Source organism: Pterocles gutturalis, unplaced genomic scaffold (genome assembly GCF_000699245.1).
Source record: "Pterocles gutturalis isolate BGI_N339 unplaced genomic scaffold, ASM69924v1 scaffold44560, whole genome shotgun sequence".
NCBI classification, from domain to species: domain Eukaryota; kingdom Metazoa; phylum Chordata; class Aves; order Pterocliformes; family Pteroclidae; genus Pterocles; species Pterocles gutturalis.
The window spans coordinates 60,748-88,632 of NW_010142482.1; the positions used below are offsets into that span (position 1 = coordinate 60,748).

At 35.3% G+C, this 27,885-nt stretch overlaps 1 protein-coding gene across 2 annotated transcripts in view; it reads right to left on the minus strand.

Moving 5' to 3' along the window:
* Window positions 1-27,885, minus strand: part of EFTUD1 (elongation factor Tu GTP binding domain containing 1) — a 71,987-nt gene that overhangs the window by 37,733 nt on the left and 6,369 nt on the right. For both annotated transcript variants that reach the window (XM_010084366.1, XM_010084367.1), the window contains 8 exons: window positions 26,683-26,806; window positions 25,726-25,802; window positions 25,446-25,582; window positions 24,511-24,633; window positions 23,136-23,235; window positions 13,478-13,629; window positions 12,653-12,831; window positions 11,835-11,970 (listed from right to left, as the gene is read on the minus strand). In XM_010084366.1, the coding sequence (XP_010082668.1) occupies window positions 11,835-11,970; window positions 12,653-12,831; window positions 13,478-13,629; window positions 23,136-23,235; window positions 24,511-24,633; window positions 25,446-25,582; window positions 25,726-25,802; window positions 26,683-26,806 (1,028 nt within the window). The remainder of the gene's footprint in view (window positions 1-11,834; window positions 11,971-12,652; window positions 12,832-13,477; window positions 13,630-23,135; window positions 23,236-24,510; window positions 24,634-25,445; window positions 25,583-25,725; window positions 25,803-26,682; window positions 26,807-27,885) is intronic.

Below are 27,885 nucleotides of genomic sequence, written 5' to 3' on the forward strand. Positions count from 1 at the left end.
CTCAACAAAAGTACAAATGGAGTTGAAACTCACACTGCTTGGCTTGCAACCTCTGCAGAAGAATATTTCTAGTAAACATAATCTTTTCCAATTATTTGATAAATTATAAACCACCACAAAATCTAAACTTTAAGCCTAAACTATCCAGTACCGCCCCTTTAACACTGTTGTTGAGCAGTGCTCCACAGTTTGACATCAGTTGATACTCCTAAATATAGCTCTGTCTTAACTCCCCCCCACAGTTCACAAGCCAGACAAAGCCAACTTCATGACTCACACCCTGATACAGGCCAAAGAACCCTCACAATACTTTTGCAATTTAATGTGAAGCATGAAACAACACCAAAATCTCGAGAAAAGATTTAGAAAATAACTCACTAAAACAAAGCCTTTATTAACAATCTCTTGACTGTGGAACCTTCCCATTTGTTACGCAGGATTTCCATTCTCTGCAACTGTGTTCGTGTTCAGTGCGGTTGTGTGCAGAACTAATTCCAAACCGGTCTTCCTCACTCAGGCTCCCATTCCCTCCCTGAACCACCCCCCCCCCCAACTCCTTGAAGAAAGGGGGGGACAAAAAGTTCCCCCCCTGAACCCCCCCCCCCCCCAACTCCTTGAAGAAATGGTGGTAACAAAAGACAATGGAAGTAAAAGAGAAATATACAAAGTAACAAAAGGCTTTTGTGGCTAGTTCAAGTGTAGAAGTAGAGGCATTTCACAACCACAGATGGAAATTATTGCAAGAATGCTGTGTATTACAGGCACCGGGTCTGTTACACAATAAGACAAACACTTCTTCACATGCAGGTGTGAAAGCCTGTATCCTGCTCCTCTCTCCACTACACAGGAGGCCTGGGTAAGATTAGGGAGTGCTCTAGCAGGAATTTAAAACACATTCAAATAAATTGCCCTCATGGATTGGTGGTTTATATTGCAGAAACAATGTCAGTTTGGAGAAGAGCTTTTGCATTTGCTTAAAATATTCTCATAGAGTCTTACTTTGTTGACATGGGATAACTAAGGTAATCAAAATAAAAAGCTGAGGGAGAAAAAGTAACACATAGAAAGGCAGAGAGGAAGGTGGAATCCAAAGAGAAAACATGAGGTTAACACTAACATTTGGGGTGGGGAGCTTAGGGGAAAAAGGGTAGATCTCACAGCCACTGTTAACACTCCAAAGACAGTTGAGGGAGGTTCTAATTTCTACAGCCTGGCCCTTACTCTGTGCAGAACGCAGTTAATGTAGCCATGAAAACTAAAGAAACATTCAGAAAGGAGAGTTTTCCCATCTCTTTTGGTTATAAAACAGTTTTTCTCAGGACAAAGGAAGTATCAAAGGAAAAAAGGAAGCTAAACAAGCCGTTTTGACGAGTGGCTTTACTTAACACTACACTGCCTCTGAAACAAGAACATTATTTCTGAGTTGAACTAGCAAGTAGGCACCGCACTGATTGCAGATTTTTGTCTTTCAGAATAGTCCATGAGATTAATTTAGAGTCAAACATTTGCAGACTTTCTGCATGAAGAAATGCACATGAAAAACCACAATCCAAAGCTTTCACTGCACAGAGTGCTATGAGTCTATGTGAGACCTTTACCCAAAATTGAAATAGCTACACATTTTTATATTGTATGAGAAACAGTGCCCTCTGGCTTTGCATTAAATGGGAATAAGAAAACAGTTTAAAGGATAAAACAAGTTACCTGATTCCTACTTCTATTTCTAGTAGAGAAACATATAGAAAATTACATGATAATTCTCTAACTACCCTAATTTGTCAAGGAGTCATCATCATCATCATTCAGAAGTTCTGAATGTTGAGATCATTTGATATTCAACTTTAAATATAATCCTTGTCAGATCGTTGTACCTATGTCATGAGAAACTGAAACTCAGTGAAAAACAAAGAAAACCTGATTTTTTTTTTTCTTCAGGACAGTTTTGTTTCCAGGATATTTGTTTAAAGATGGGAAAAAGCCTTATTCAAAGTCTTGTAAAGGAGTTTCAATTTTGCATAACCTTGGAAAACAGAATATACAGAGACAGAGAACATCACAAATTCAGGAGATTTATAAATTTTCTATTACTAAAAACCACATATACAGAGAACAACTTCCTGATGTACTAAAGCTGAAAAAGTTAAAATTTAGGAGAAATTACTCAGAAGTCAAGGACTATGCAAAAATAGTGACCAACTAATTTAACCAACAAAACCTACACTGCCTAGAAAAACATATTCACCACTCATTCACTGGCTCCTACGTGGGACAGAGAGGATAACATTTTGAAACAACTGAACTGTAATTTCTAGATCCAAGTTTCTTCTCTCCTCCCTCAGTCACACATGGTATATTTCAGCACTGAAAAATATCAGAAATTAAAATACTTTGTATCATTAATACCATTATCCAGGCAGGTGGTTGGTGTTATTTAAGGATGCGTTGGGAAAAGCAGATTGTCCTGATCGGGACTGCAGAAGGACAAAGAAGCAGCACTGTACACAAAGCCTGGCAAAAGCGAAGCTATGTTAGGAATGGAGATGCACACACCCCTAAAATACATCTCTAAGATACAGAAAACAAAGATTATCCAAATGGACCATTTCACAATCTAACGCGAGTTTTTACACCCTTCAATGTCTTTGCAATTCCAAACATAAGTAAAAGTCTAGCCTAAATGATACCCATGAGACAGTATTCCAGTTACATTTTTATTTAGTTAACTGTCCCAAAGTGTACTATGACTTGATACTATGACAAATATCTACATTTTACAACTACTTTTCAGTACTGACTACCTGTATTTTCAAACTCGTTTGTGCATAAAGTGATTATTTTGTACCCATTCCTGTAATGACACTCCATGTTCTCAGTTTCAACTTCAGAAAACCCACAGCCACATTAAACAAACAAAATGTTCCTTTAAAACAGCTTTCTGAAAGTTTGAGTTCTACAGCAAACCACTTCTGCGAAGGGAATTCTCCAGTGTGTTTAATTCAGAAGTAGGAAAACAAGCCTAATACCATTTTGTACAGAGGGATAAAAGGTTCAGTTATATAGTCTAAATACAGATCCTTGTTAAATCAAGTAATTTACACCTCTGTTGAAAACTGAACCTTAAACACTAATTCCTCAAGCTTGGCATGCTTGCTGAATCTCTCAGCCATTTAGTTGAGTGCCCTCACGTCCAAGTTCATCCCTGAACTGATGTTTCCCACTTATTTGTACAAAATTTCACAGTGGCACTAACAGTATGTCCTTAGAAATGTAATTCTAACTACTTTGAGTAGAAAACTGAAGTCACTTTGGTTCATCTATCATAGATCCTCATTTAGTAATGGCTACTGAAGTCCCTTTAGAGATTTTCAACCCATCAAGGCAAGTTAGATGGTTCCTGTTAGAACCACACCATAAGAAAGGAGAAAGCAAATGGCTATACTCTAAACTGCCACCTACTAAGCAATACTGACATTCTCGTTTTAAAGGGGATACTCGTTTAAAAAAAAAAAAAATACAAAACACCAAAGACAAAAGCACTCTCCAAGTAATTTTTATAAGGAGATCAAGAGTTTTCAGGCTCTTCAAATAAAAATGTGAAGCTATTTCCCAAAATCATCAGTGATGTATCTCAGTATGCTGGACAAATTTGCAAATACAACATTATGGATATGAGCTCAGCCAATCAGCTCAAAACTTCACTTTAAGACCGCTATTACCATTTTACATCAGTGTTTTAACACTCTGCTTTTCTTAGAATATGGGAAAAAAATAAGAGGTTCATTAGCCAAATAATAAATATGGCTATTTTTTTTAGATAACTATTCTCCCTTTATTTACACATGGATATATTCAGCTTCATAGGCAGAGAGACTAAAAATAGTACATGGATGCTGACTAAAGAAAGTAATTGTGAAATACTGGAGAAAATCCCTATCCTCAGATTCTAAAGAGACTTGAAAAATCAGACCCAACCAAGTACTCACATGGAGAATATGGAAATTTTGGAGATAAGCCAGCTAGCATCTGGCACCAGTTAGCTATAGAAAGGCTGAGTAACATCTGCCCAGAGGCAATGACTACATAAGTCGACTACATAAGTCAATACTCCAACCTTACAGGAGGAAAAAGTGGGTGTCCTTTAACTGGCCCTGAATTCTGAATCAATGTGTATTACTGTAATAATAGGCATCTAATAATAAATCTGAAGTCCCAAGTCCAAAAATCACTTCTTCCTGAAGGAAACACAGGGCTCAAACAGAGATGACTGTTTGTACCTCAAACCCTCTTTCCAGTCTATTTCTAGATCTTTTCTGTTAAGCAGCTACAGAGCATGTGTCTGCTGCTGCGCTGTGAGTTCCTTCAAGCAGCAATGGTATGAAATTGTCTTGATTCTTGCTAGTCCCACTGCTGCCCACAGGCATATAAGTAGCAACAATGAACACCAACAAGTCTGGGCAGTTTTCCTTCTGGTACTATTTGGGAAACCTCAAGCATCAGCAAGTATCTGTCTGCATACAAACCTCAAAGAATCAGGAGTGCCTGCCTCACATTTGGAAGATTATTTAGAAATACAACTTCCATTTACATGAAAGCTTAGATTTTACAGAATATAATAACTAAAAGTTGCTTTAAAACTGATACAGAATTCTTCATTGTATTATCTCCTTTCCTCTAAAGCTTAAATATTTGAATTTTTTGACATTATAATCCAACAGTGGTCAAGAGCAAATTTAAGGGCATTTTTGGTGACATGAATGTATTATGACTTTAGCTTAAATAACCTTACACAGTTTAATTTAAAAATATGATTAAAACCCCCCTGTATTCCCGTGGCAAGACTAAACACATTTTTAAGATCTCATAAATAAACTCCTGAAAATAAGAGCAGAGAACATTCCAGAAGCACTAGAGAATTTAGAAGTGGTTTTCTTCAGAAAGAACTACCACACTTATTTCCTTTTATAGTCTTAAGAAACTACAGTCAGAAAAACAGAAAAAATGTAACTACTCAAAAAGTAAATTAAATTCTTCAATATAAATAAAAAAACCACCCAATCTAAAAAGGTTTTATAAGGAAACTATTAAAATCAAAGTATTCTTCCCCAAAAAACCGTAGCTGAATCAATAAAGACATGTCAGTACTACACCCCTGACCTAAGACACATCATGTTTTTTCCTCTCCAGTGATACGTTGATATTGATTTGAAAACAAGGTAACAAATCACTTATTTCTTTTGCAATAAAGTTTGTCAAGTCAAATCCCCCAAAATGGAATCACAAATAAAACAGCAGAAATGGTAAGGCAAACATGGTAAAGGAAACTTATCAGATAATTAGCAAAATACACTTCTAATTTCACTGATACTAGTTCATTGGCTGTGGACCATGTTACGTTACATTGACCAATAAACAACACAAATTACTCAGCCTGCTTGTTGGAACCACACACAGCAGAGAGGAGTAACTGCAAAGAGTCTAAGTCCACTACATAAAAAATATAGAGTTAAGAAAATGGTTTCAGTTTCCAGCACTGAAAGAGGCCAAACAACAGATTACATCTTTAGCTCAAACAAACAACTTGAACCTATTTAACTTTTTCAACAATTTAAATATTCATAAAACATTCACTGAGTAGGAAATTAATACAGATAGAATGATGTCCAGTAACCTCAACAGTTCACAGAGACATAATTCAATAACAAAATCCATTCAATCATATACCTTTTCCTGAATAATGATGGATCACTATAAACTAGTTAAAAAATGCACCATTATTTTATTGAGATTATAAAATGGCAGTTAGTGATAAAACCTGTAAGTATTCCAAAACTGAAGACAAAGGCTTGAGTTTTCTTTGTTTCATTCACCATTTTCAGCTAATTTCAGTAACATTCTTGAGAAAGACTGCCCTCCTGTGTTCACTGATCATAGCATGCCGAGATGAGACAGCCCATGCAGCTGGAATCATTTCAAGCTGGCTTTTTTTTTTTTTTTTAATAATCACATTACTGATTCAGAGGGTGAAATTAGCCCACCAAATGTTTGCACAGAAATAAAAGGCTGGTGCAACAGCAGGACTGTTCCTAGGGCTTTCACAGAAGGTGGTAATGCTTGCTAGTTGGCATCAGTCCTAGAAAGCCATTCTGGGCCTTCAAAATGGCATAGCTGCTTGCAGCTGCTCTTTGCTCTTAACAGAGGCTGCTTATTAAAAGCTCCTAAATTGTTCGATGAAGTCCTAAAGGAATAAAATGCTTGTTAGACACCTTGTAATGAGGTTAGCTGTACTACTTCATGCTAATTCTTCACACTAACTGTGTGGCATCTATCTTCAGAAAGGTACAAAAAAACCCAGAAGTATGAATTCGTAATCACCTACATTTCTCATGACATATTGTTTACATCTCAAAAATCCTGTAAGTGCGTTATAAATAATTAAAGCATGAAAGAACATGGTATGGGAAAACAAGCATTTCAGAAATAGAAAAACCAAGGTACACAGCAAGCTGTCTTGTAGGAAAGTCAGTTCATAGTGAGCTGGCAACAGGAGTGACTTCTACATCCCTGCTTTTAACAACGTCGTTTGGTAAGTTAAAGAAACAAATGTTCTTAATTTGGTAGAACACTTGATATTCACATAGCTAACTGCACTTGAAAACATTCAGGAAATCATCTAGCCTCCCATGAGCATTACACTAAAGCACTACAAATCTAGCGGTAAAGGAAAAGCTTTGCTTTTAACAGTATTCAACAAAACACAAAAAGCATTTAAAAGAGTCATATAGGCAGCTCTAAGAAAAATCTGGTTTTTGTACACTAGCAAACACAAGACTATTGTTGTGGTACTTGTGGATAAAAAGCACTATACATGTCAATTTTAAGACGCATGTTATTCTGAACTCATGTGTGTGAACATGCATGAGTGTACATGCGTAACATGCCCTGAGATAAATTCTGTGCCAATCAACAAAAGTGTACCACTTGATGATGCTTCAATTATTTATTCATGAAAACATGACACTAAGCCAAGTTTAAAAAAAACCCCACAACATTATTCACTTGCCATCTACGGCTTCCTTTGTCACTTTTAGGATCATCCACTAAGTTCTTTTTATCATCTTCAACCACAGTAATATCAGAACAAGTATTACAAAATTATGCTTTTCCTGTATTTGTACTTTTGCTTTGCCTGGTTGAAATACATACATAAATAAATAAATAGAGGGAGAGTCTTGCCTGGGAACAAGCAAATCAACCATCCCCACTTTCTCTTGCATTCCCCAGAATACAGACTTATGCCTCAAAACACTTACTGGTGTGATAGAGGTGGTCTTGATTTAAATGAAGTATTCTTAACCTAGATTCCAAAATAATTTAAAATTTGCCTGTAATAATCTCCTTTGTGGAACTGCCAACACTGTTTCAATTTAAGTTATTGTTTCCCCCCCTGTAAAGAAGCAACATTTTTTCATTCATGAAATGACATCATAAATACCGCTTCCCCACACCTTTCATTAACAAAAAATGTTGAAAAGAAAAATTGTTAGTGTTAATTTTTCTATTTCTGTACCTGCATTACCAGTCTCTATAGTTCGTTAAACAACACCTAACACTACTCAGTAAACAGAAGAGCTTACATACAACATCCAAATTAAATCAATTAACATTTTGTGACTGGACCATTTATAGTTTTCATTTTTATAAGAGAAACTGAGCACTAGTAAGAAGAGCTATGATAACTAAACTAGAGATCAGTGGATTTTACACTACAGCCAAGGGTTCACTTCCTGTCAAACACAACGCATCTGGAGAAGATGCTCGCATGGCAGCAGGTACCGCCAGCACCATGGATGTTTCCTCTACAACAAGGGGGAGTGTCCCAGCAAGAACCTAAGGGTCTATAACACCAAACTAAAGAAGTTAAACACATCTGGATAGCCAGATGATTGCCTACATCAAGCTCCTTTCTCTGATATATTTTTGTCGTAGCAAAGAAGGACAAACCTTTAAAGAGAGCGGGACAATTACAGTAGCTTGCTATTTGCACAGCACTAGATTATGCAAACACAGGTCAGTATTAATTATAGTGTCACTAAGAACATGCACCGATACATCAGTCAAACAGTCTTTCGAATTTAATACTCAAGTACTGTTTCTTTCCTTAAAGACACAGAAGGACAATATTTTCAAAACAGCACATGGACTTGTGTCCAAGGTCTATGACACAACATTTTCCTTCCAATGGATATGCAGGCAGTTTTCAAAAGGTGAGCACAAAATGTGCCCAAGATGTCTTGGAGTCAAAAGATCTCAAATGATTCTGAGATACCGATTTAGATGACATATGTAATTGTCACATTTAGTGTTTGCAAGCACAGAGTACTTCTATGTTTGGAATTTAAGCATGATTTTGATATACCTAGTTAGAATTTACAAAACAGATAACATTGTTCCTGTTAAGATAATAAGGTATCAGCCCAACTGCAAGACAACTGGAACTGGTACGGAAGTTCACGTGGCCTTTAAGACAGGACAGAGCGACACAGAGAAGGCAGCACTGCAATAAGAACAAGCAGGTGGACCATTTGCAAGACAAGGCTCTCACTCCCAGGACTCACAGACCTGATGACTACAGAGAGGTTCAAATTCAGGAACTGCATACCATGCAAAAGGCCTGTGATGCAACACAGAAAAATGAGCCATTCCTGAAACAGTACATCGAGACATGCGATTTATTTTTGGATCAGTACTTCAACATTTTTCCAAATTCAACCTCAAGATACTTTTCATGGCCCATTGCAATGACTATCATGTTCTTCACTGAGCAGTTTCAACTAAATACAAGTGCCATTTGGAACCCGAGGGCACATACCTAATGTCGTATAACCTTATCTGCTGCTCCAGTAACTAGATTCTCCTCCTGCAGCGTCTCTGTTCATTCATAGTACAAAGTAGAACCTAGTAGTACCAGTTACCAAGTATTATTTTCTGTCTGCTGGCACACAACCTCTAACAGAAGTGCAGCGAAAAAAAAAAAAAGTGAAAAATAAAACAGTGCTCTCTCCTCAGAAGGCATTTTGTACATATACTGCTTTTTAGTTCTCAGAGTGGAGAAATCAATAGTGCTTCTGAATTACAAATTCTACAAACCAGGTGTTTTTGTCAGACAAGAATTTTAGTCTTTTCATAGAATATTCTGACAAATACTTTTTAAAAGATGATTTATTACAAAGACTTTATTACGATTCATCCCCAATAACTGCTTTATTTGTTTTAAATCATATTTCACCTCCTACTCAAGGACTACAAAGAATGTATGGTAGTCACAGAAATTGTAAAGAAGAAAAATTGTGAATAATAAGCAGCTATGTGGAAGAAGGCAGTATTCTGTGTTTGCCCTACTACTTGAAAAAGCTTTTTGACAAATACTTCTGACAAAACATTTGAGCTGAAAAATTGCAATACAAATTAACTAATGCAAAGTAGTTTGTCTCTCCTAACTTCCAGGAACTCAGAGTAATACCAGAAAATAACTTTATGAAGCTTGCCAGAATGGCTATTCATACTAGACAGAGACATAGTATTGCTGGATGTTCCTGAATTCTGTTTGTGTGACAGCTTTGTAGTTCAAACACAGTATGCTTCATTAACTTTTCCTCTTACAATATTTTACTACAGGTTTTGCAAATTCTTAGCAATTAAAAGGAGGTCAGTATTTTAATGAAATATACATTGAACACAAGGAACAAGGGATGAAATCTTTCCATCTTCAGTAAAACAACCTATGTATCAAGCCATGTCTTGGATCATTAAACCTTTGTATAAGCCAGTATAAAGAATAAAAAGGCTGCTCTAGGCTGCACTAGGACCACGCAGATTCTTCCTTGTAAGAAACAACCTATAAATAGTAGCAACAAAACCAAAACTTGAAGAAAAAAAAAAAAAATGAAAAAACCCTATACCACAAGTTTTAACGTGGAAATAGGCAGTGATGATTAACTGTGTATTCCTTATGGCAGTAATTTAATTATACAGAGTAAAGCTACAGAGCTTTCAGAAAAGCTTTCTTAATTTCCTTATATGGCTGGAGAGAAATCACTGCTGCATGCTTTAAAGCTGGAAGATAAACAGCCTTTGAAACAGAAATCATTGTTACTAACTGGAATAATAAAAGACTTGCATCACCATTGTTAGAGATTCCTTTCATATAAATGTATAGCATTGTCTCCTGAGTGTGGTAAATCATTATCAAATCAGTAAAGGTGTTTATTGAATTTATGTAAATTAACAAAGCAGTTTTATAGGGAAATAGGAAAAACAAACAAGAAGATATTTAGGGCTTTCGGTTATAAAAATTCTTTAATAGTACATCAGATTTCTAAAAAAATACATATATACTTGAGCTTGTATATTCTAGGTAAAAATGAAAACCTGCTTTGTCAATATATGGACTAGACAATGGTCTGGTAAAAAGAGATGAAACATCACAGTCTGGCTAAGAGCTCTGAGAGTTAATTCTGATCTTAAAATTCTAATGAATTATTCTAAATATGACAAATCTTGTGTCACCATTTAGAACTTTTGTATTACTCAACTAATATGCTTGTCTTTATGGAAAAGCTAGACCCCACTGAAGAGTAGCCTTCAGCAGTAGAGGCTACTCACAACTTTTTGGTGGAATTAATTGGTGACAAAAATGGTTTTTGAAATTTGGTTCAACTCTTAAAGACAATATAATCCTCACAACATATTTTTTTCTGCAGGAGGCAACTCCAGAAGTAGTTGTTATTTGTCAAGCACAAAGACAATATCCTTTCACTTTCACTGCACAGTGTTTTGGGGTGGTGTTTTTCTTTTTTTTTCAAACTCTTAATAATTTTTTGAAGTAAACAGACTATATACTTCATACATTTTGAAACTGAAAATGGTCAACTTTGATCAGACTAGAGCAAGGTATAATTCAGAATTTTAAAATATTAAGCTTCCAAATAAAACTAATTCACCAGCTGCTTATGTTCTGAACACCAGGCCCATGCTAAAAGCGATCAGCATCATTAACTGCCTAGATTAACAAAATCCAACCCTGACAGAGTATACCTATTTTTAATTTACTACATATTTACTGAATTCCTAAAAATCATACAATAGACATTTAAAAAATTCTTATATTTTGCTGAAGTTTATACATCTTAATTCACAAAAATAAAGAACCAAATAAGTTTTAAAGTTTACACTTTCTAAATTCTAAACACTCTTTTTTATATTAAAAAAAGAATAATGAAGGACAAAACCAGCAAAGAAAGCTATTCACACTCTAGAGCAAAGCAGCTCAGAATCTGGCACAAAAGAGCATAACTCAAAGATTAGGATGACTTACTGCTTAGAACCTTGTTCATGGAGAAAGTGCAAATTTTGCTACTGTCATAACAGTAATAATTTTTAGCACCATAGTTCAAGCAGACCCATAAATAAAGCTACAATTATCCGCATCACTAGAGTACTCGTATTACAGAATTTCCACTGTTGGGAAAATATTATAAATAATCCTTGCAATTTATAAAATACGAGACCTTATTGCTGCCTTTGGCAATTCCTGGCACCAATGCTTACCTAATTTCTAGTTTTCTCCTGTTCTTTTCCCTCCTCACAATTCAAAGTTCATAGAAATCACAGTTTAATTAGAGTGCCTTCATTTTTTGCACACACAACATACCTAAAAACATTCATTGATTTAAGTTTTCTTATTATGAATTATAATCACATCAAAATTATTTCAGTGTATTCCGGATGATACAAGGATTCAAGCTCTAGGAAATTAAATACTAGTTACATCTTACCCAGAACATTTCCTGCAGGTACTTCTTCAAGATCTTCAAGTTCTCTTCCCATAAGCAAGTAGAGATTCTCCAGTGTACAGCAAGCCATATGAGGTACTAATGGCAGATCATCTGTAGCAGAACACTGCGATGACAGCTACAGAGAGTAAAACAACCAGTGTTGGATATTTACCACTTAGTACTGATAAAAATTTCTTCCACAAATGCTCCTTGCATTCCAAAGCTAAGAAATACATTCATTTTCATTTCAAAAGTTAGATATTAAAACCAACTTATAGTTGAAAATATTTTTTCCCTTTCCAAAAATCCAGTCTTATGGAAAATGAGCAAATGTAACCAAGAAATAAAAAATAATGCCTTCTTTGGTAATTTTTAGGTACATACTACTCCTAGCTCACATTTCATTGTCACTGGTAAAACAGATGTTTTTAAGTAAATTCATAATTAATGACCCTCTATAATCACAATCTCAAAATATTTAACACCATTTTTTTTTCAATACTATACCTTCCTGTTCCCCAAAACCATTCTTTTTTCCTTTGCAAGTTTTCTTTGAATCAAAGCATGCACATTCTAGATATATCGTTAGCTAATAGAACATTGTACTTAAAACTATTTTTGGAAATGTTAAGGTTTATAATGAGTTTATGGACACAAGGAGGTACCACCACAATTACCTAAACTACTTTGACACTTTTTGGAATTTTTGACTTGATGTTTTTTCTTTTATTTTTTGAGTGAGCAATGCGTAAAAAGTTAACTCATCATCATTTCAAAAGAATCCCAAGTTCTGGTAATAGTTCACTGTCACCTCTTACCTTATGCAAGGACTCAGCAGGATCATATTTTGGTCCCAAAACAAAGATCTTTTGCCCTCTTTGCACCACACCACTGAACACTCTAGCAAAAGCAATGAAAGACTCCTTGTTGTCTGCTTCCTGTTTCACTGCCTTTGAGGTCGTGATCTCTGCTTGACCAGGCAGCTGTTGCTCTTCACCTAATCAAAGTTAGAAAAATATATGAAGTACAAGAGCAGTTTCTGCCCTATCATCTGAAAAAACACAACACGTTAAAAGACGGTAAAGAACACCCCACCGTAACTCACAATCCAGTCCTGTTGCTCATATGCTGCTTTTGTACCAATTTATTATTAGCCTGTTTGTTTGTTTTTTTAATGAAACAGTTACTCTCATAAAAGCTTAAAGGAATTAAATTTATATTGGCATAAAGTACTCCAGTAACAAGTCCATAAGAAGGTTCTAGCACTACGCTAAACAAACCTGAATCTTCCTACTCCACACACAAGGGCAAAAGACAATCACCGCACCTTTCTACTTATAGAGAAAATTAATTAATTTCTCAGCAGAGCATCTCCTTCAAGTATCATCTGTCTTCACTGACTTAAAGTACTGAGACCAAGGACATTCTCAGGCTGAGGAACAGGTATCCATAGCACTACTACAGCATTCATGAACTACCAGCTTTCTTACAAATCCCTACTCACTCTTAGTTCAGTTCCACGTATGGAACTGTTCAGACTTGCACGTGGATGAGTCTTTGTAAGGTACACAGCCCCTTGACAACACCTGGAAACTACTAATTAAACATCCTCTGGGAAAAACAGATAGCACAGCATTACATACCTTTTGTATCATCAGTGTTCCCTGTTACTTGAGATGAATTTTCACTTGGGGGCTTTTCTGACAGCTCCTGTCCTTGCTTTGCTGCCAATTTTTCTGCATGCCTTCGTTTCACAAGTTCACGCCGATGAGCTATTTCTTCTTGAGTTAAAGGCCTGCATTGTATTTTAAAACATTAGTATTTGGAAATATCATTTATTTTAAAATAAATTAAATCTCAATAATTAGAATACTACATTTGTCATAATTAAAAACTTATGCAGAATGCCTTTAGTTCCCATGATACTATATATTTTAAGTCAGCTAAAATTAGCAATGCTCCCTCTACCATGTTTATCAAGAGGCCACCATGTTAAACTTATGTTTATTTTTTTTAAAGTAAGTCAAGTTTCTCCCACTGATACGTGAATTCTCACTTTTTCAGAAAACATCCAAGCCAGTTTTCAAAATTGCTTTTTACACCACGTCCAGTATATTATCCTGAGCCACAATGACAGCTCAGACTAAGCATACAGTGTACTAATCCAAGCTTATCTATACAAAGATAGGTAGAAAAAACTAACAGACTCCTCTTCCAAATACATAGGGATCAAATACTGTTATTTTAAATTACTTGTGGTATCTTTATTATCTTAAGGTAGTCTTTACAGCAAGTGTTCAAATGCAGGGAAAAGCCTTTTCTTGCTATAGTTGCCTTTCCATAAAGTGGAAGCAAAATGCATTCAAAATTTTTTTTTTCACTGGGAACAATGGAAATATATATTGCTTTCCAGCATTAATAAATAATTTATTTCCAAAACAATAACCAATACATTTTTTATATTATATGAATATTCTTAATGGAATTCTAAATTGAGAGAAGAAACAGAATTCTCTCTATCATAAAAAACGCATTTGTACAACGCAGCTAGACAAACTAATCACAAAGTCTTAGATCTTGACTTCAACTCAAGAAAGTGAACATAACCCCACAGCAAAACCCCATCTACATGATGTGTCCTTACACCTGCCTTTGCTCATATGATGGGGCACAAACAATGGTTCTTAGCATTAAGATGGTTTAAGATTCTTACAGTCAACTGTTATCAAGCACACAGCCTGATGAACAGAGCATTAAGAGCAGAAGTGCCCTACTAGTAGCTTTAGCTTGTTTAGTAGCCTTGGGCAAGTCACTTCTTCTCTTTAATTTCCACACTTGCAAACAGTTTAACATGTCCTGATTAGCAGTAGTAGTAATGAAGTATAAGAGGAAGAAAACAGTGGGAAACACTACAGCAGTAATGCTTCTTTACAGAACAGGCATACAAATACGATCTCTACTGAAAAAAAAAAAAAAAAATTGAATCACATCCCCATATCAACTATTCCACATCCCAAACAGGGAAACACCCATCACTTAAGGGTCAAAGTTTTCATGCATAGCCAGTAGACAGACTTACTGGATGCTTACTCTGCCCTTAAGTGGGTTAATTCAGGGCAGAAAGCCCTGAACAGATTACCTGGCTGAGACCAACTCACTGCAAGATTTTTTTTTTTTTTAAATACCATAATATGGATACTTTTCTTTAGACAACACATTCCGCAAGAGACTTAATTTCAAAAAAATGCTTAATGAAACCCTTCATTATATCAAAACTCTTCTTCGAAGCTGAGGAAATAATTTTGAACAAAGATATCATGCTTGCCTTGAATCCAAGCATTCAACTCAAAAGAGTAAGAAAACTACACATAAATTAAAAATCTCCCCAAAAATTACCTAAGAGAGGCCCCCAGGATAAAATGTCAGAATTTGAAGCACAGCCTCAAAACTCAGAACCTGGGGCAGACAAACTATATGTCCCAGAAAATGCAAAAGTAAGACAAAACTGCCACTACAAACTTCTCAGCAACCTTCTTCTTTCTTTTAAAAAATCATCTCTTAAAACAATCATTGTGACAGAATTAAGAATATGTATCTCTGAAATTTGGGATTGGGTCGTATTTGTTTAGTTTGTTTATTGTAAAAGAGAGTGAGGCTTAACAATATAAAATGCAAAGCAGATGGTGGAGAATAAAACTTTTTTATGATGATTTTTTTCTTTTCCTCAATGCAGCTGTTCAAAGCTATTTAAGGGTTTGGAATGTCTGAAAAATTCCCAGAGGACAGAGATTGATAGGGCAAGTACAGATGAAACAGCCAAGGGTGTCATAAATGCAGTCTACATATGAGGGCATAGTATACACATGAGGACATATGTATGCGTTCCAACACATTTTATTGTCCAAAAATACTTTTAATTTGTGTAAATAATTCTGAGAGTATAAGAAAAATGTTGGTTTGCTTTCTTTCCTTCTACATATCATTTTTAAAAGTATCGGTACATTTAGGTGCCAGATAGCCGTAATTATAAATGTTAAAGGTACCTTAAAATTCTGAATGCACTGGTGTTAAGTTGCAATACATATAAGCACAGTTAATTATATTCTCAATTTGATAAGAAACAGATTAAGTGTAGGTGGGACTTTAGCTAGTAGGTACAACCTAGACTTCCATCCTGGTTTCTGTCAGCATCAATTTCTATAAAACTAGTCACTCCTGGTAGTATAATTAGAAACCACAAAATGATAATGTTGTCAAATAAATCCTTATATAGAATTGTAACACACTCAAGCAGAACACAGAACAAGATTAATGTGCGCAAGGCATTGGATCTGCAACAAAACCAGTTTTAAATTACACCCTGATTTATTCAATTTTTCCAGCTGGCAAAACCAATCAGAAGGGAAATCAATTTTGAACAAATGCTGCCCAAACCAGAAGAAAGATTCTCTCTTCTTCTTCTCTACTATATTTCTTCCCTCTCCTTTTTTCACTCCATAGCAAAGGATCTACAGCCTTGTAATATTGTCACAAAAAAATGGGACCATGCAGTCACACAAAGAACAGTGAATGAAAATTCTGGAGCAGAAAGAAAGAGAGATTCCCTACCTCCAGAGAGATGCTACAGCATCCAGACACCACACACATGAATGAGGCACAAGTCACTGAGCTGACACAGATGGTCAACCCCATTATTACTAACTCATCTTAACCTCAACTGTGTGGTAAACAGATGATATAGAAATCATAATGTGGACAACAGTATAATATATATACTATTAAAATTCAGTAGATTGTTGATTAAATGCAGCGGATTTCAGGTAATATAAGCAAGCTACTGCCGACTTCTTCTTCATTCCCACATTCCTCCAGGATAACTCATTTAGTTCAAACTGAACAACAACGAAACTACTTCATATAATCAATCTTATGAATATTATAGCTTTTCTACCCTTTCACGTTATTCAAAGATAGATTTCATTCCAAAACATTTCAAAAATTCATAGTGAATAATCAAAACAAAAAAAAACCCCAAATATAAGTTGGACTCTAATTATTAGTTATTTTTTTAACCTTTTAATCTTCAGACCATTTTAAAAAGGAAACATCAGAGCAGAACATCAACTCATTTCCAAAAATTGATACTACCATCAACAAGTGTCTGTGACTCATTTCCCATGCCATGAACAATGTTTTTTAATTGTCTGAGAATACTTTCTCTCCATACAGTTTTTACCAGTTTAAAATCATGGACATGTGTTTGTCTTCATGAAAAATGAGGGGGTAATTTCTATTAACATCTTTAAATCCAAGTAATTTATAGAGAATCTTCTGGATTACTATTCATGACTCTGCTCTTCAGAATTACGTCCTAGTTAAATCATTGGCTGCTGTTCTGCTCACCGTCGAGCACTCACAGACTCCTAACAGCATCGCTAAGGACAGCTCACGTGCGCTTGTTTGCTACAGTTCAGCACAGAGTATGTCCCCTGGTCATCCTAATACTTCTGAAGTTCGTTAATTTCTGGATTAAACTGATTAATGTCTACAGAATTATTTCCATTCACCAACTAAGGTACACCTACTAAGATTATTTCCTACCTTTTCTGTTGCAACTGAAAGCACTAGCCAATTTACATTAGAAAGAAACGTGTATACACAAAATGAACAACTGAAAATTACCTAAATCAGAGTTTACATAAAATTTCATATGACGGTCTTACAGGGCTCTGCCAAAGGGGAATACTCAATAACCATTTAGTATTTTATTACATTATATAGCAATTATCATTCATTCTGAGGTATGTAATGAAACCAAGATATCAATATCAAGCTGTCATACACTGCCTTGAAAAACACTCTTGACTGATATACTGACCTTTGATTTATCTCACATAGTAAATGTGAGATAAAGAAAGTAGAAGCTTGAAGCAAAACTTCCACAATGTTACAAACTTTTCTCTCTTAAGCTTAGAATTACACAAACTAAATTACGTCCAGAGATTCAAATTTCTTCCATTACTACATATTCCTTTCTTAGATCAGTTCCAAAGGTCTAAGCTGGATTCAAAAGTATACTGTTACAATGAAACTTATTTCAACAATAACCATAAGTAGGGTTTTTAATTTTTGAAAACATCTTCAGACGTTAACCTGTAAATCTGACAGGCTGTTCAGAAAACTCATGCCATATTCACTTCTAATCCACTAACCACAATTTAGAACAAACTGTTAAAGCAAACAGAAAATGATCACACTGAAGTCACTGAAAGTCATGTTGCCCTTAAACATAAAAATTAATTTACTCTCAAGAAGACAGTAATTTCTTACAGAGCTTGGAGCTTTATAAACATTCCCTTCTTTTGATAAGATAATTTAATGTCTTTTTAGCTGAAGGTTGGGCAAAAATTACAGGGTTAACATTTTTTCCAATACAGTTTTTAGGAAACATTAGAAAGGAAACAGATGAAGTACACTACAATCTGTTGGTTTAAAACATGCAAACAAAATGTACCACAAAGCAAAGAAATAATTATCATCATAATTTCATGCAGAATTGCATGGGAAAGTGCCTATTTCCTGGTGACGTCTAAGGGGAAAAAAAGTCCTGATTTCAAGCTGAGGAGAAAGAAGTACCTTTGGTATTACCTGGAGGAAAATGGTAAGGGTATTACAGGTTTAGTATCTCCCAGTGCAGTCATGAAACACAATTTTAGTACACCAGGTTATCTGGTCAACAGACTTTTCTTTATTGCCACTAAAAAGTAGAAGAGGATTTTTTTTAGCGTACTCTATTTACATTAATGTAAGAATGATGGACTTCAAGTAACATAAATGGTTTGCCTCCTATTGCTGACATTGCATCACATCACTGTGACATTTATACATCAAGCTCTACAAATCTAGTAAAGGATTTCATCATAATAGACATCTGATATCCAATTTACATTTTCTCAGTATTTTATATTAAATACACATAGCAACATCTAAAACTACTTGAAAGCAACAATAACTAATTACTAAATATTTCTCTTTTACACTGGGCTAGAAAAGGACAGAATTCTGAACCTCAGGAAAAGCAAACTGGAACATTCATATTCTGTATCTAAATGTCAAGCTCCACTTTTATTTATACCCCTACACTCAACCATTCTGTTTTAGACTGCAGTTCAATGTAAAACACTAGTAGAAAGGACAGAAAGAAACAGCATATGCTGAAGGAACACCTAATTCTCCACACAGCAATACTAAAGAATAAATAACCACAGGCATCAGCAAATAACCATGGCCTCATTACATAAAGGAAGTAGCTCCAAAAGAAGCCAGTGTGGCCCTATCTCCTCCTGGGTTTGGTTTTAGGTATTTTAATATCTGAAGTAAAGGAGATCACACTACACTCGCTTATCAGAGGTCCTAATTTGTTTGTCTGCTCCACCCAACCACCAATATTCAGCAAATTTACACCTTTGTCTGATTTGGTTGGAAATAGTAAATGATTTCAGAAGTTCAGTCAAAAGAACCTGAAAGATAGAACATATTTGCACAATTCTCGTTTCTTTAGAAAACTTGGTAAAAACTCAGGGACATACTGGTACCACACAAAAGTCAAATTTCAAATGTTTCCAAAGAAAGACAAACAAAAGCTGCCAACCTGTTGTAACTTGACCACAAATTATTTTCCCATGTATTTTAGTGTTGTAACACCTGACAAGCATTGTTATTTAAACAGCAAAAGCAAAAACATATCAGTTCCAGGACAGAATCTATTAATTTTTAAAGTCACCTTCTAGGAGATATTAGTTGCCAACAGCAGTCTCAAAGGAGGTTGTTTTAATTAAAAACCCAACCTTTGTTATTATTTACTGTACACCCTGGACTTAGAAGAGCTTTTTGCTTTTCCCAACCTAGGCTTACGAAGTATTACAAGCAGATGGCAGAAATGAGGCAAATTATAAAAACTGCAAAGTTAATTTGCAGCTTCTAGGAAATTTACAAAAGGTAACATTACCCAATACTATCTTACAAAAGTAAACAAAAAAGACAGTACCATGGATCTATTTTTTTTTTTCCCCTCTGGAAGTAGAACAGTATAGGTCTTGCCAAAAAAAAATATCTAGAGAAAAATTTCAGATTTTTTACATGCTTTAACATGCTTAAAAATACTCCCTCCCCCATGCCCCCCAAAGAATGCAAATAACCTAGCAGATAGGGCCAGCAGCCCAACACCAGAATACACAAGAACACTGCTATGGGTCCTGAAAATTAACATACATATGTATTCACGTTCTTAAATAGGTAAGCACGAAACCACTGTTAATCAATATAATGTACGTACTGTTTGTTCCTCCCTACACAACCATCACTCAATTCTGTTACGCACAGTCTTAACTGTGGAAGTGTAAATAGCACACAGTGGCCAATATAATTCAAAACATGCTTAGGAACCACATTTACACAATGCTATGTTTTTAAAACACTTATATTTTATTTCACAGAGACAGCATCCTCCTTAAAACTAATCTCCTTTTCTGATTTCTTCAAGAACTGCTTACCTGGACAATCTTAACAATATAGATATCAAGAAATAGACATTTAGATATATTACTATTTTTTAAAAAATGGAATCCAATTGCCACTTCAAAACAAAATTATTAATACTACCTAATCAGCAAAATTACATAGAACTGAAATGACTGGTTATATCAAAGAAAAACAGTCATGTGATTTCATTTTAATACTAGCCAATTAGTAACTTATTTAATAATTTAATATTACGACTAGCAAGACATACTTTTCATACAAACTATGGAGCAAGACACTACAGTTTTCAATATACTGAATAAACAGGGAGCAGGCACATATTGGCTACAGTCATCACTAACATGCCTCAAGTCTCCCAGAAGGAACTCCAGGACAGTCCTCACTCCTGCAATATTACCTCAGAAAGTCTTATTTATCTAAATTTTGTATGGATTTTTGGACCAGCTATGCATTGCCTGGACTACCAGTCAACCGCAATCCTCCACTCAGCTCAGTAAACATCTTGAGGTTTTTTTCAAACCATATTGATGATCAGAATTACAGATCTGCTACACAATCTGTATCAGAGTGCAAAAATGCTATTGTATTTGCATTCTGGAAACCAGTAAAATTGAGTAGCAGCACATTTTTTATCTAAGGAGAAAAGACAACCAACAAGACACAATGTATAAGCTTCTGTACTGAATGCATCATTTGCCACAAAAAAAAAAAAAAAAAAAGGAGCTGGTCATACACACATTATGAATCACAATATATGGTGAATTTATTTAAAATATTCTTGCCTGTTTGCAGAACTTTTTCTCTCTTTTGAAAAAACAGAAGTTTAACACATGGCATATAACTACACACAAAAACTATCTCCCTTCCTGAAGGGGGATGACTAAGGAGAATAGGAAAAAAAACACCAAGAAAAAATGTAAGATGAATAGTGGAGGAGACATGGAAGGAGAGTTTATCCAAGAAGCATTGTGCTCACAAGCAGATGACATGGAATGAAAAAACAGCCAGGACTTGCAGCAGCTATTCTTTTTAAATTTTGACTAAAATTTTGAAAATATGTCCAAGACTTTCTGTGTCTGGTGTATGTAAAAAGCCACATTTGCCTCTATGTTACATCCTCATCATGTCAAAGAATCTTGATCTCCCAACAAATAAAAGAACAGGTCATCATCAGTGTTAAAACAGCCAGAAAGTGATGGCCTCAGTGTAGTCTTCTCTGATAACTAGAGTACAGGCACAGGAAAGCAGACAAAGCAGGAAGGGCACTGCTGTGCTATGCCAGTACCTGAGCAAGAACTCTCGTTTCAGAGACGTTCAAGGACAGAACTCAAAGCAAAACTGCACCATCTAGTGTCTGGTCAATCCATAAGCGCACTGCATCTTTAACCTGAATTCAAACTCGGTGCAAAAAAGACTTTTGGTGGAAGATTCGTAAATAATCGTGGTAAGAAAAAATTGAAGTAAATCTAGGAAGTGTGTGAAAAACTGAAGATAGTAATAAAGCTTTCAGATATTACTACAGCAACAGTACCATTTTTTTGCGCACAGATTGAACAGTCACAAGCAGTCTAATTCAGTAGAAAGATTAATATTTTCTATTTTACTTCACTGTACAGTGACAATCCCAGAAAAAACATAACATGGCCAGCTAATACAAAAGTTGACTACTGAAAAATGCTCCAGAGGTTTAGAGGGATGAAAGGTTAAGATTAATTCAATTCTTATAAACTCATCAGAAAAGTACATTTCTTCTGTGAAAAAAGTAGATGGCTTTAGATAAAGGTAGTGCGGTTAAGCATGTCGGGGAAATTAAATCAAGAAGCATCTGCCCCTCAAAGAAAATAAGCTGGAGCACCTCCCATATGAGGACAGGCTGAGAGAGTTGGGGTTGTTCAGCCTGGAGAAGAGAAGGCTCTGGGGAAACATTATAGCAGCTTTCCAGTACTGAAATGGGGCTACAGAAGAGATGGGGAGGCACTCTTCATCAGGGAGTGTAGTGACAGGACAAGGGGTAATGGTTTTAAGCTGAAAGAGGGTAGATTTAGATTAGATATTAGGAAGACATTTTTTCCTGTGAGGGTGGTGAGGCACTGGAACAGGTTGCCCAGAGAAGCTGTGGATGCCCCATCCCTTCAAGGCCAGGCTGGACGAGGCTTTGAGCAACCTGTGCTAGCAGAAGATGTCCCTGACCATGGCAGGGGGGTTAGAACTAGATGATCTTTAAGGTCCCTTCCAACCCAAACCATTCTGTGATTCTATGAGGTTTAGACTACTTTAATTAAACCATTTTATTTTGCACTTGCAATGGACTGAATGATCGCTTAACTATTATGCCAGATTTGATGGGAAGTGTTTCTTGATACAAACAAAATCTGCTGCGATCATGCCAACACAATCTTACTGAAAAACTAAGGAAGCATTACAACTCAACCATATTTTCAATAAAACATCCTGAAACAGCATACAATGTATGCATTAGGATGATCTATTTGGAGAAAAGTACTATTCTCCAACAAATGTGTTTTTTAATCCTGAACAAATTTGCTAAATCTTCTAAAACTAATATGATTAAACAAAATCATCTCATGAACTCATTCAGGAAATCTTCACTTGCTGAAAAGATTTTATTGCATCTCAAGAATTTATGAATTATTTTCTTGATTCTAAAAGAAATTCATCCATGCTTGCAACATTGCTTTTTTTTCCTAAAAGTATCTCATGTAGAACAAAGTTCTACATGTAAATGTTACATTTTCTTACCTTGGTTTATTGTGTGGTAATGCCTTTGCATCAACAGCAAACATTTTGGAAACAAAGACAATAACCGGGGCTGTTTCTTCAGAACTGCATTTCATAAAAGCTGAAGAAACATAGAAGGAAGTTATTCGCGCTGGTTTTTTTTCCCAACCGTACGGGCAAAACTATGGCTTTCCATAAATTTTATAGGAATTACTTTTTATTTCTTATTTCAATGGATAATACACTAAAGACAAATCAAAAGGAAAAGCAGAAAATTACTCTAGCCTAATCATTTGATAACTCTGCCCATATCTTCAAGTCTGCTTCACAATAAAATGAACAAAATTGAACTCTTCATAACAAACTACATATACTCCAACTGAATGTATTGTTTTGATATTTAACTTGAGTTCATAGGCTGGTTTAGATTAGAATTAAAAAGAGAGCAGCTTAGCATTAAGACCAAACTATTTATTCAGTACCTCACAGTATTCTGCCTCCTCTCAAACTAAAGGAGGAAGTCCTGCAAATGTCCAGACGCTCATGTCTTCACAAAATCACAACTTTAACTGCAAGACTGGATACTCCTCAAAGGATGAAAGATTCACCCAGAACTCATTCAATATTTAAGAAACTCCAATAAATTATTTTTTTATCTAACTTTGAACATATTATCAAATCTAAAACAGACACAATACCATTCAAAACTTCTAACAACATAGAAAATAAAATGTCGTCTTCTACACTTCTCCCTTTTATCTGATGTGTGAAAAGACTATATTGTAAAGTGCTTAGGCAAGCAAAGTTCAAGACTACAACTAAAAGTCAGTAAGATTTTCACTAAATGTGAAGTATACTACTGTTGCATAACCAAGAGCAGTAAGATTTGAGTTTACATAGGCAAATTTCTTCTAATTAACTTACACAGATTGAATACTCTTTGAAGAGTACAATGTAAATGTTCAATAAAAGGATGAAACTGCTGCCTCACTCCTGGGAAACAATTCCTAACAACCTGTCAATTTGACATTCACATCTCATCTTAAATTGACAGTTGGTATCTCAACCCTTTAGATTTCTTGAAACTCTCTTCAAAACATTGTTCTATAAACACCTTTCACTACACATACAAAGTTAAGAAATGTTTCTAACTGTTACTAGCTTAAAAATGGTATCTTCTTGTAATTTTTACTAAACTACCTCTTGAAGTATCAGAGAACATGGATGACCATAAAAATAGGACATAAGACTATGACGTGTCACCGACAAACATCAACAAAGCTACTACAAATAATTATAAATCTAAGTAGAGATTACTACGCACCTTGTGAGCCAAAACAAATAAAACTACAAAGATAGAAACAACCTTCATGTTAATGGGAGAACACCTACTTACCACTTTTCAGTTCCTGAGTTTCTGGGGGCAAAGAATCAAATGTTCTAGCTCCAACACACATCAGCTTTTCCACTCTCTCTGCAGAGATGTCAAGAGGACTGGGAAGTTTATTACACACCATGGCTAAAACACGTTGCTAAGGATATATATTTATATTTCCTTACTGAATGCAAATTAAAGGAAGACAAATGCTTTCAATGTTTGTTTCTTTAAATCAACTTCATGCACTAACTGCTGGCAACAAAAGATAGCTAAAATCCAGCTCCATCTGTTACAGTGCATACAGCTCCCTCTCAAATCAGCAACAACTTCTGGCATTTATCCAAGGGCAGAATGGACAGTTAAGTAGGGGTGGCTCACCCTATGTGCAACTGCGAAACTAAGAATACCACAACTGGGGCAAGAGTTATAGAACTAATTAGTATTTATACACCAACAATTTGTGCATATCTACCACTATATAATGTGCTATATCATAAACAATGAGAAAACCACCTACACAGCAGATAAACAGCAAAGGATGATCTTGGATTATGAATGCATATACCTAAAACGTAACACCAGATACTTAAAAGAAGCTCATGGACAGAAAACCTAAGATACTGTTATAAAAAGGAGATTGCCTTATCCTTCAGGAAAAACACTAAAATTTCCACATAAAACTACATAATGAAAGTGTATTGTTAAACTACCTCCAGTTTCATAACTTCCCAAAAAAAAAGGATGCGTGCAAAAGCACAAAGTTGATAGAAATGCAAGACTAAGTGTAGATATGTAATTCAATATTACAAGTGAGAAAATAAGTCCAGCTAGCATAGGCACAGACATGAAAAAAACCAACAAATCATACCAAATCACACATTGAAATATGTGAGCATTCTTTGAAGCCGGAGAACTGCCAATAGAACAAAAAGTAGTGTCTTCCTTAAGGATACAGAGGACTGCATCAGATATTGGTAGCCACTGGCTACAAATGGCATTAAGATGAACTTTAGGGTCTGTGTGCCGTGACTCCCGTGCACCAATTTTCAATCCCAAAGAGGTAACTATCTTTTCAACTTTTTCTTTGTCTCTGTAAGAAAAATAATAAATAGATTAAAAAAACCACAGTAGCAATACATAACAAGCATCTACAATATTTCTTGTTTGACTATTTAAAAAAATCACTACAGCATGTGGAAAGAGATTCCATTAAAACTTTATAGATCTTCTCACCTTTTCATAACAGCTTCATACAGACTCCATATATTGTCCAGCACCAACTGCACGAACAATGGCTTCTTTCCTTTTGTCTGGTAGAACATAAACATACAGCTAATTACCAGCACTTCCTCACTTTTACAATAGGCTTAAGACTGCACTTTTAACTGACCATTTTTGTAAGGAGCATGTAAAACCTTTATTCAAAATGAAGACAGTTACCTGATTCTACACAAGATTACTACTTCAAGCCCGTCTTACAAGAATGGTATAAGGCACAAAATAAACATTAAATTTCAAAGTGAACAACAAGGGTTTCAATTTCAGAAAAGAAGTCTGATAAATATGGACATGTCTACCCTGAGCCTGTTTATCACCCTTTCTCTAGCTATTAATCCTCACCTATGAAAACACAAAAAAATAATGATTAAATGAAAAAAGGAAAACTCCCTTCTTCTATCTTAACTTTCAGTGATGGAAGCGTTTAATGCAAGAGAACTGTAGTTTTCAGGCCAGGGTTTCAGTATAGCATTCAATGGGATTTCTCTAAGGCAAAAAATATTTTCTAAATCCTAAACCAAACATTAATATCCTAAATCCTTCGCTGTTGAAGGACTCTTCAAATAAGACAGAGACCCGCTCACTACTCTAATTTTCACATTCTTAGCCTTCCAATCATCTTGTGGGTTTCGCCCTGTGTTGAATCCTTGAAGCTGAAATGTCCCTTATTTTGTGAACAGACATTTAAGAGCAACTGTGAGCACTGTAAGATGAGATTTCTTCCACGTAGCTTTTGAATGGTCAATTTTGGAATGGTCTCTTCTCCAAGGGCTGATGCAAAGCTATCCAAGTGACTTTATATCTCCACTGAGTGAAAAGGCACTGAGATCAATTTTCAGAATACACTACGAGGAACAGAATAAAAAACAAAACAAAAGAAAAAACAGGTAATATTTCTGACAACCTACCTACCTGATCACCTTTCATTATCTTCTTCGCTTTTGTATTTAGATAATAATCTCCCCATAACGTCTTCAGAAGTACTGCAGGCTTGATTCCAATCTTTTGGCTGTACAGTTTGGCAAAATGCTCAATGCTGAAAGGAAACAAAATGCATCTTGATACAAGTGTAATGCTGTTTACATGTGCATACCAGCCTAAGCAGCGGACAGCTTAAGGGAAAAACACACACAAATCTCAAATTGTTATTTTACTCCCATTTCTCCAATTGTCTTCATTTTAGCTCACATTGTTTAACATTTACACCTGGAAAAATAGCCATAACAGCTCAAAAATGTCAGCAGTATTTGTATGTTTTTGTTTTGTTTCAAGTCAGCTTCAAGGATGAACTTGTTTATTTTAAATAAATATTTGTGTACTACTCCCCCAGTAAAAACTTAAAAGCATAATACTAAATTTCTAAATATTTATGTGACAGCCCTCAAATTTATTCTATGAAAGATGTTGCACGACATTTAACGATGGTCTGTGACCAGAATGATACAAGTTAAAAACCAAGTATTCTTTTGAGCCTCATTTGAGCCATCAGATGGTGGCAATTATATTTTAAATTAACTACTTAATGCACTTCTTGTTCTTTGAATCATTGCTTTAATGAGTGAAACACAGAAAATAATATAAAAACTGTAATGCCATAATTGTGTTGTTCAGCCAATTGTGTTGTTCAGTGGTACCCAGGAGTTAATAAAAGCAGACCGCTTACAACCTAAAGCGCGAGTCCTGAACATTCTGTGGTTTCCTTGTTGCAAATGTTTAGTCAAAAACTCTGAAAACAACAAATTAGAGACTCTCAAGCCCTTAACACTGTTTTAAAGAAATCCTCTTCTCCACCTCTCTGTATATACCACAATGCTATTACAAATGAGATACATAACCTGGAAGTATATCACAGATTAAACTCCTACGTCAAACAGTTCAAACTGAAGTAATTTTTGCTCAGCTTCTGAGCTGGAGAAACAAATCAATTTTCTGCCACATTTGTATGAAATTTAATTCTATCTGCAGAGAAGTTACCAGAGGAAAAGAAATCATGAAAGGAAGATAACTATCTTAAGTCTCACTTTTACAAAAATAACCATTATATTCACCTACCATTTAAAACCAACATGCTTGCTTTCTCTTTACAAAAGTGATCATAGGGCGTTTATGGCCACA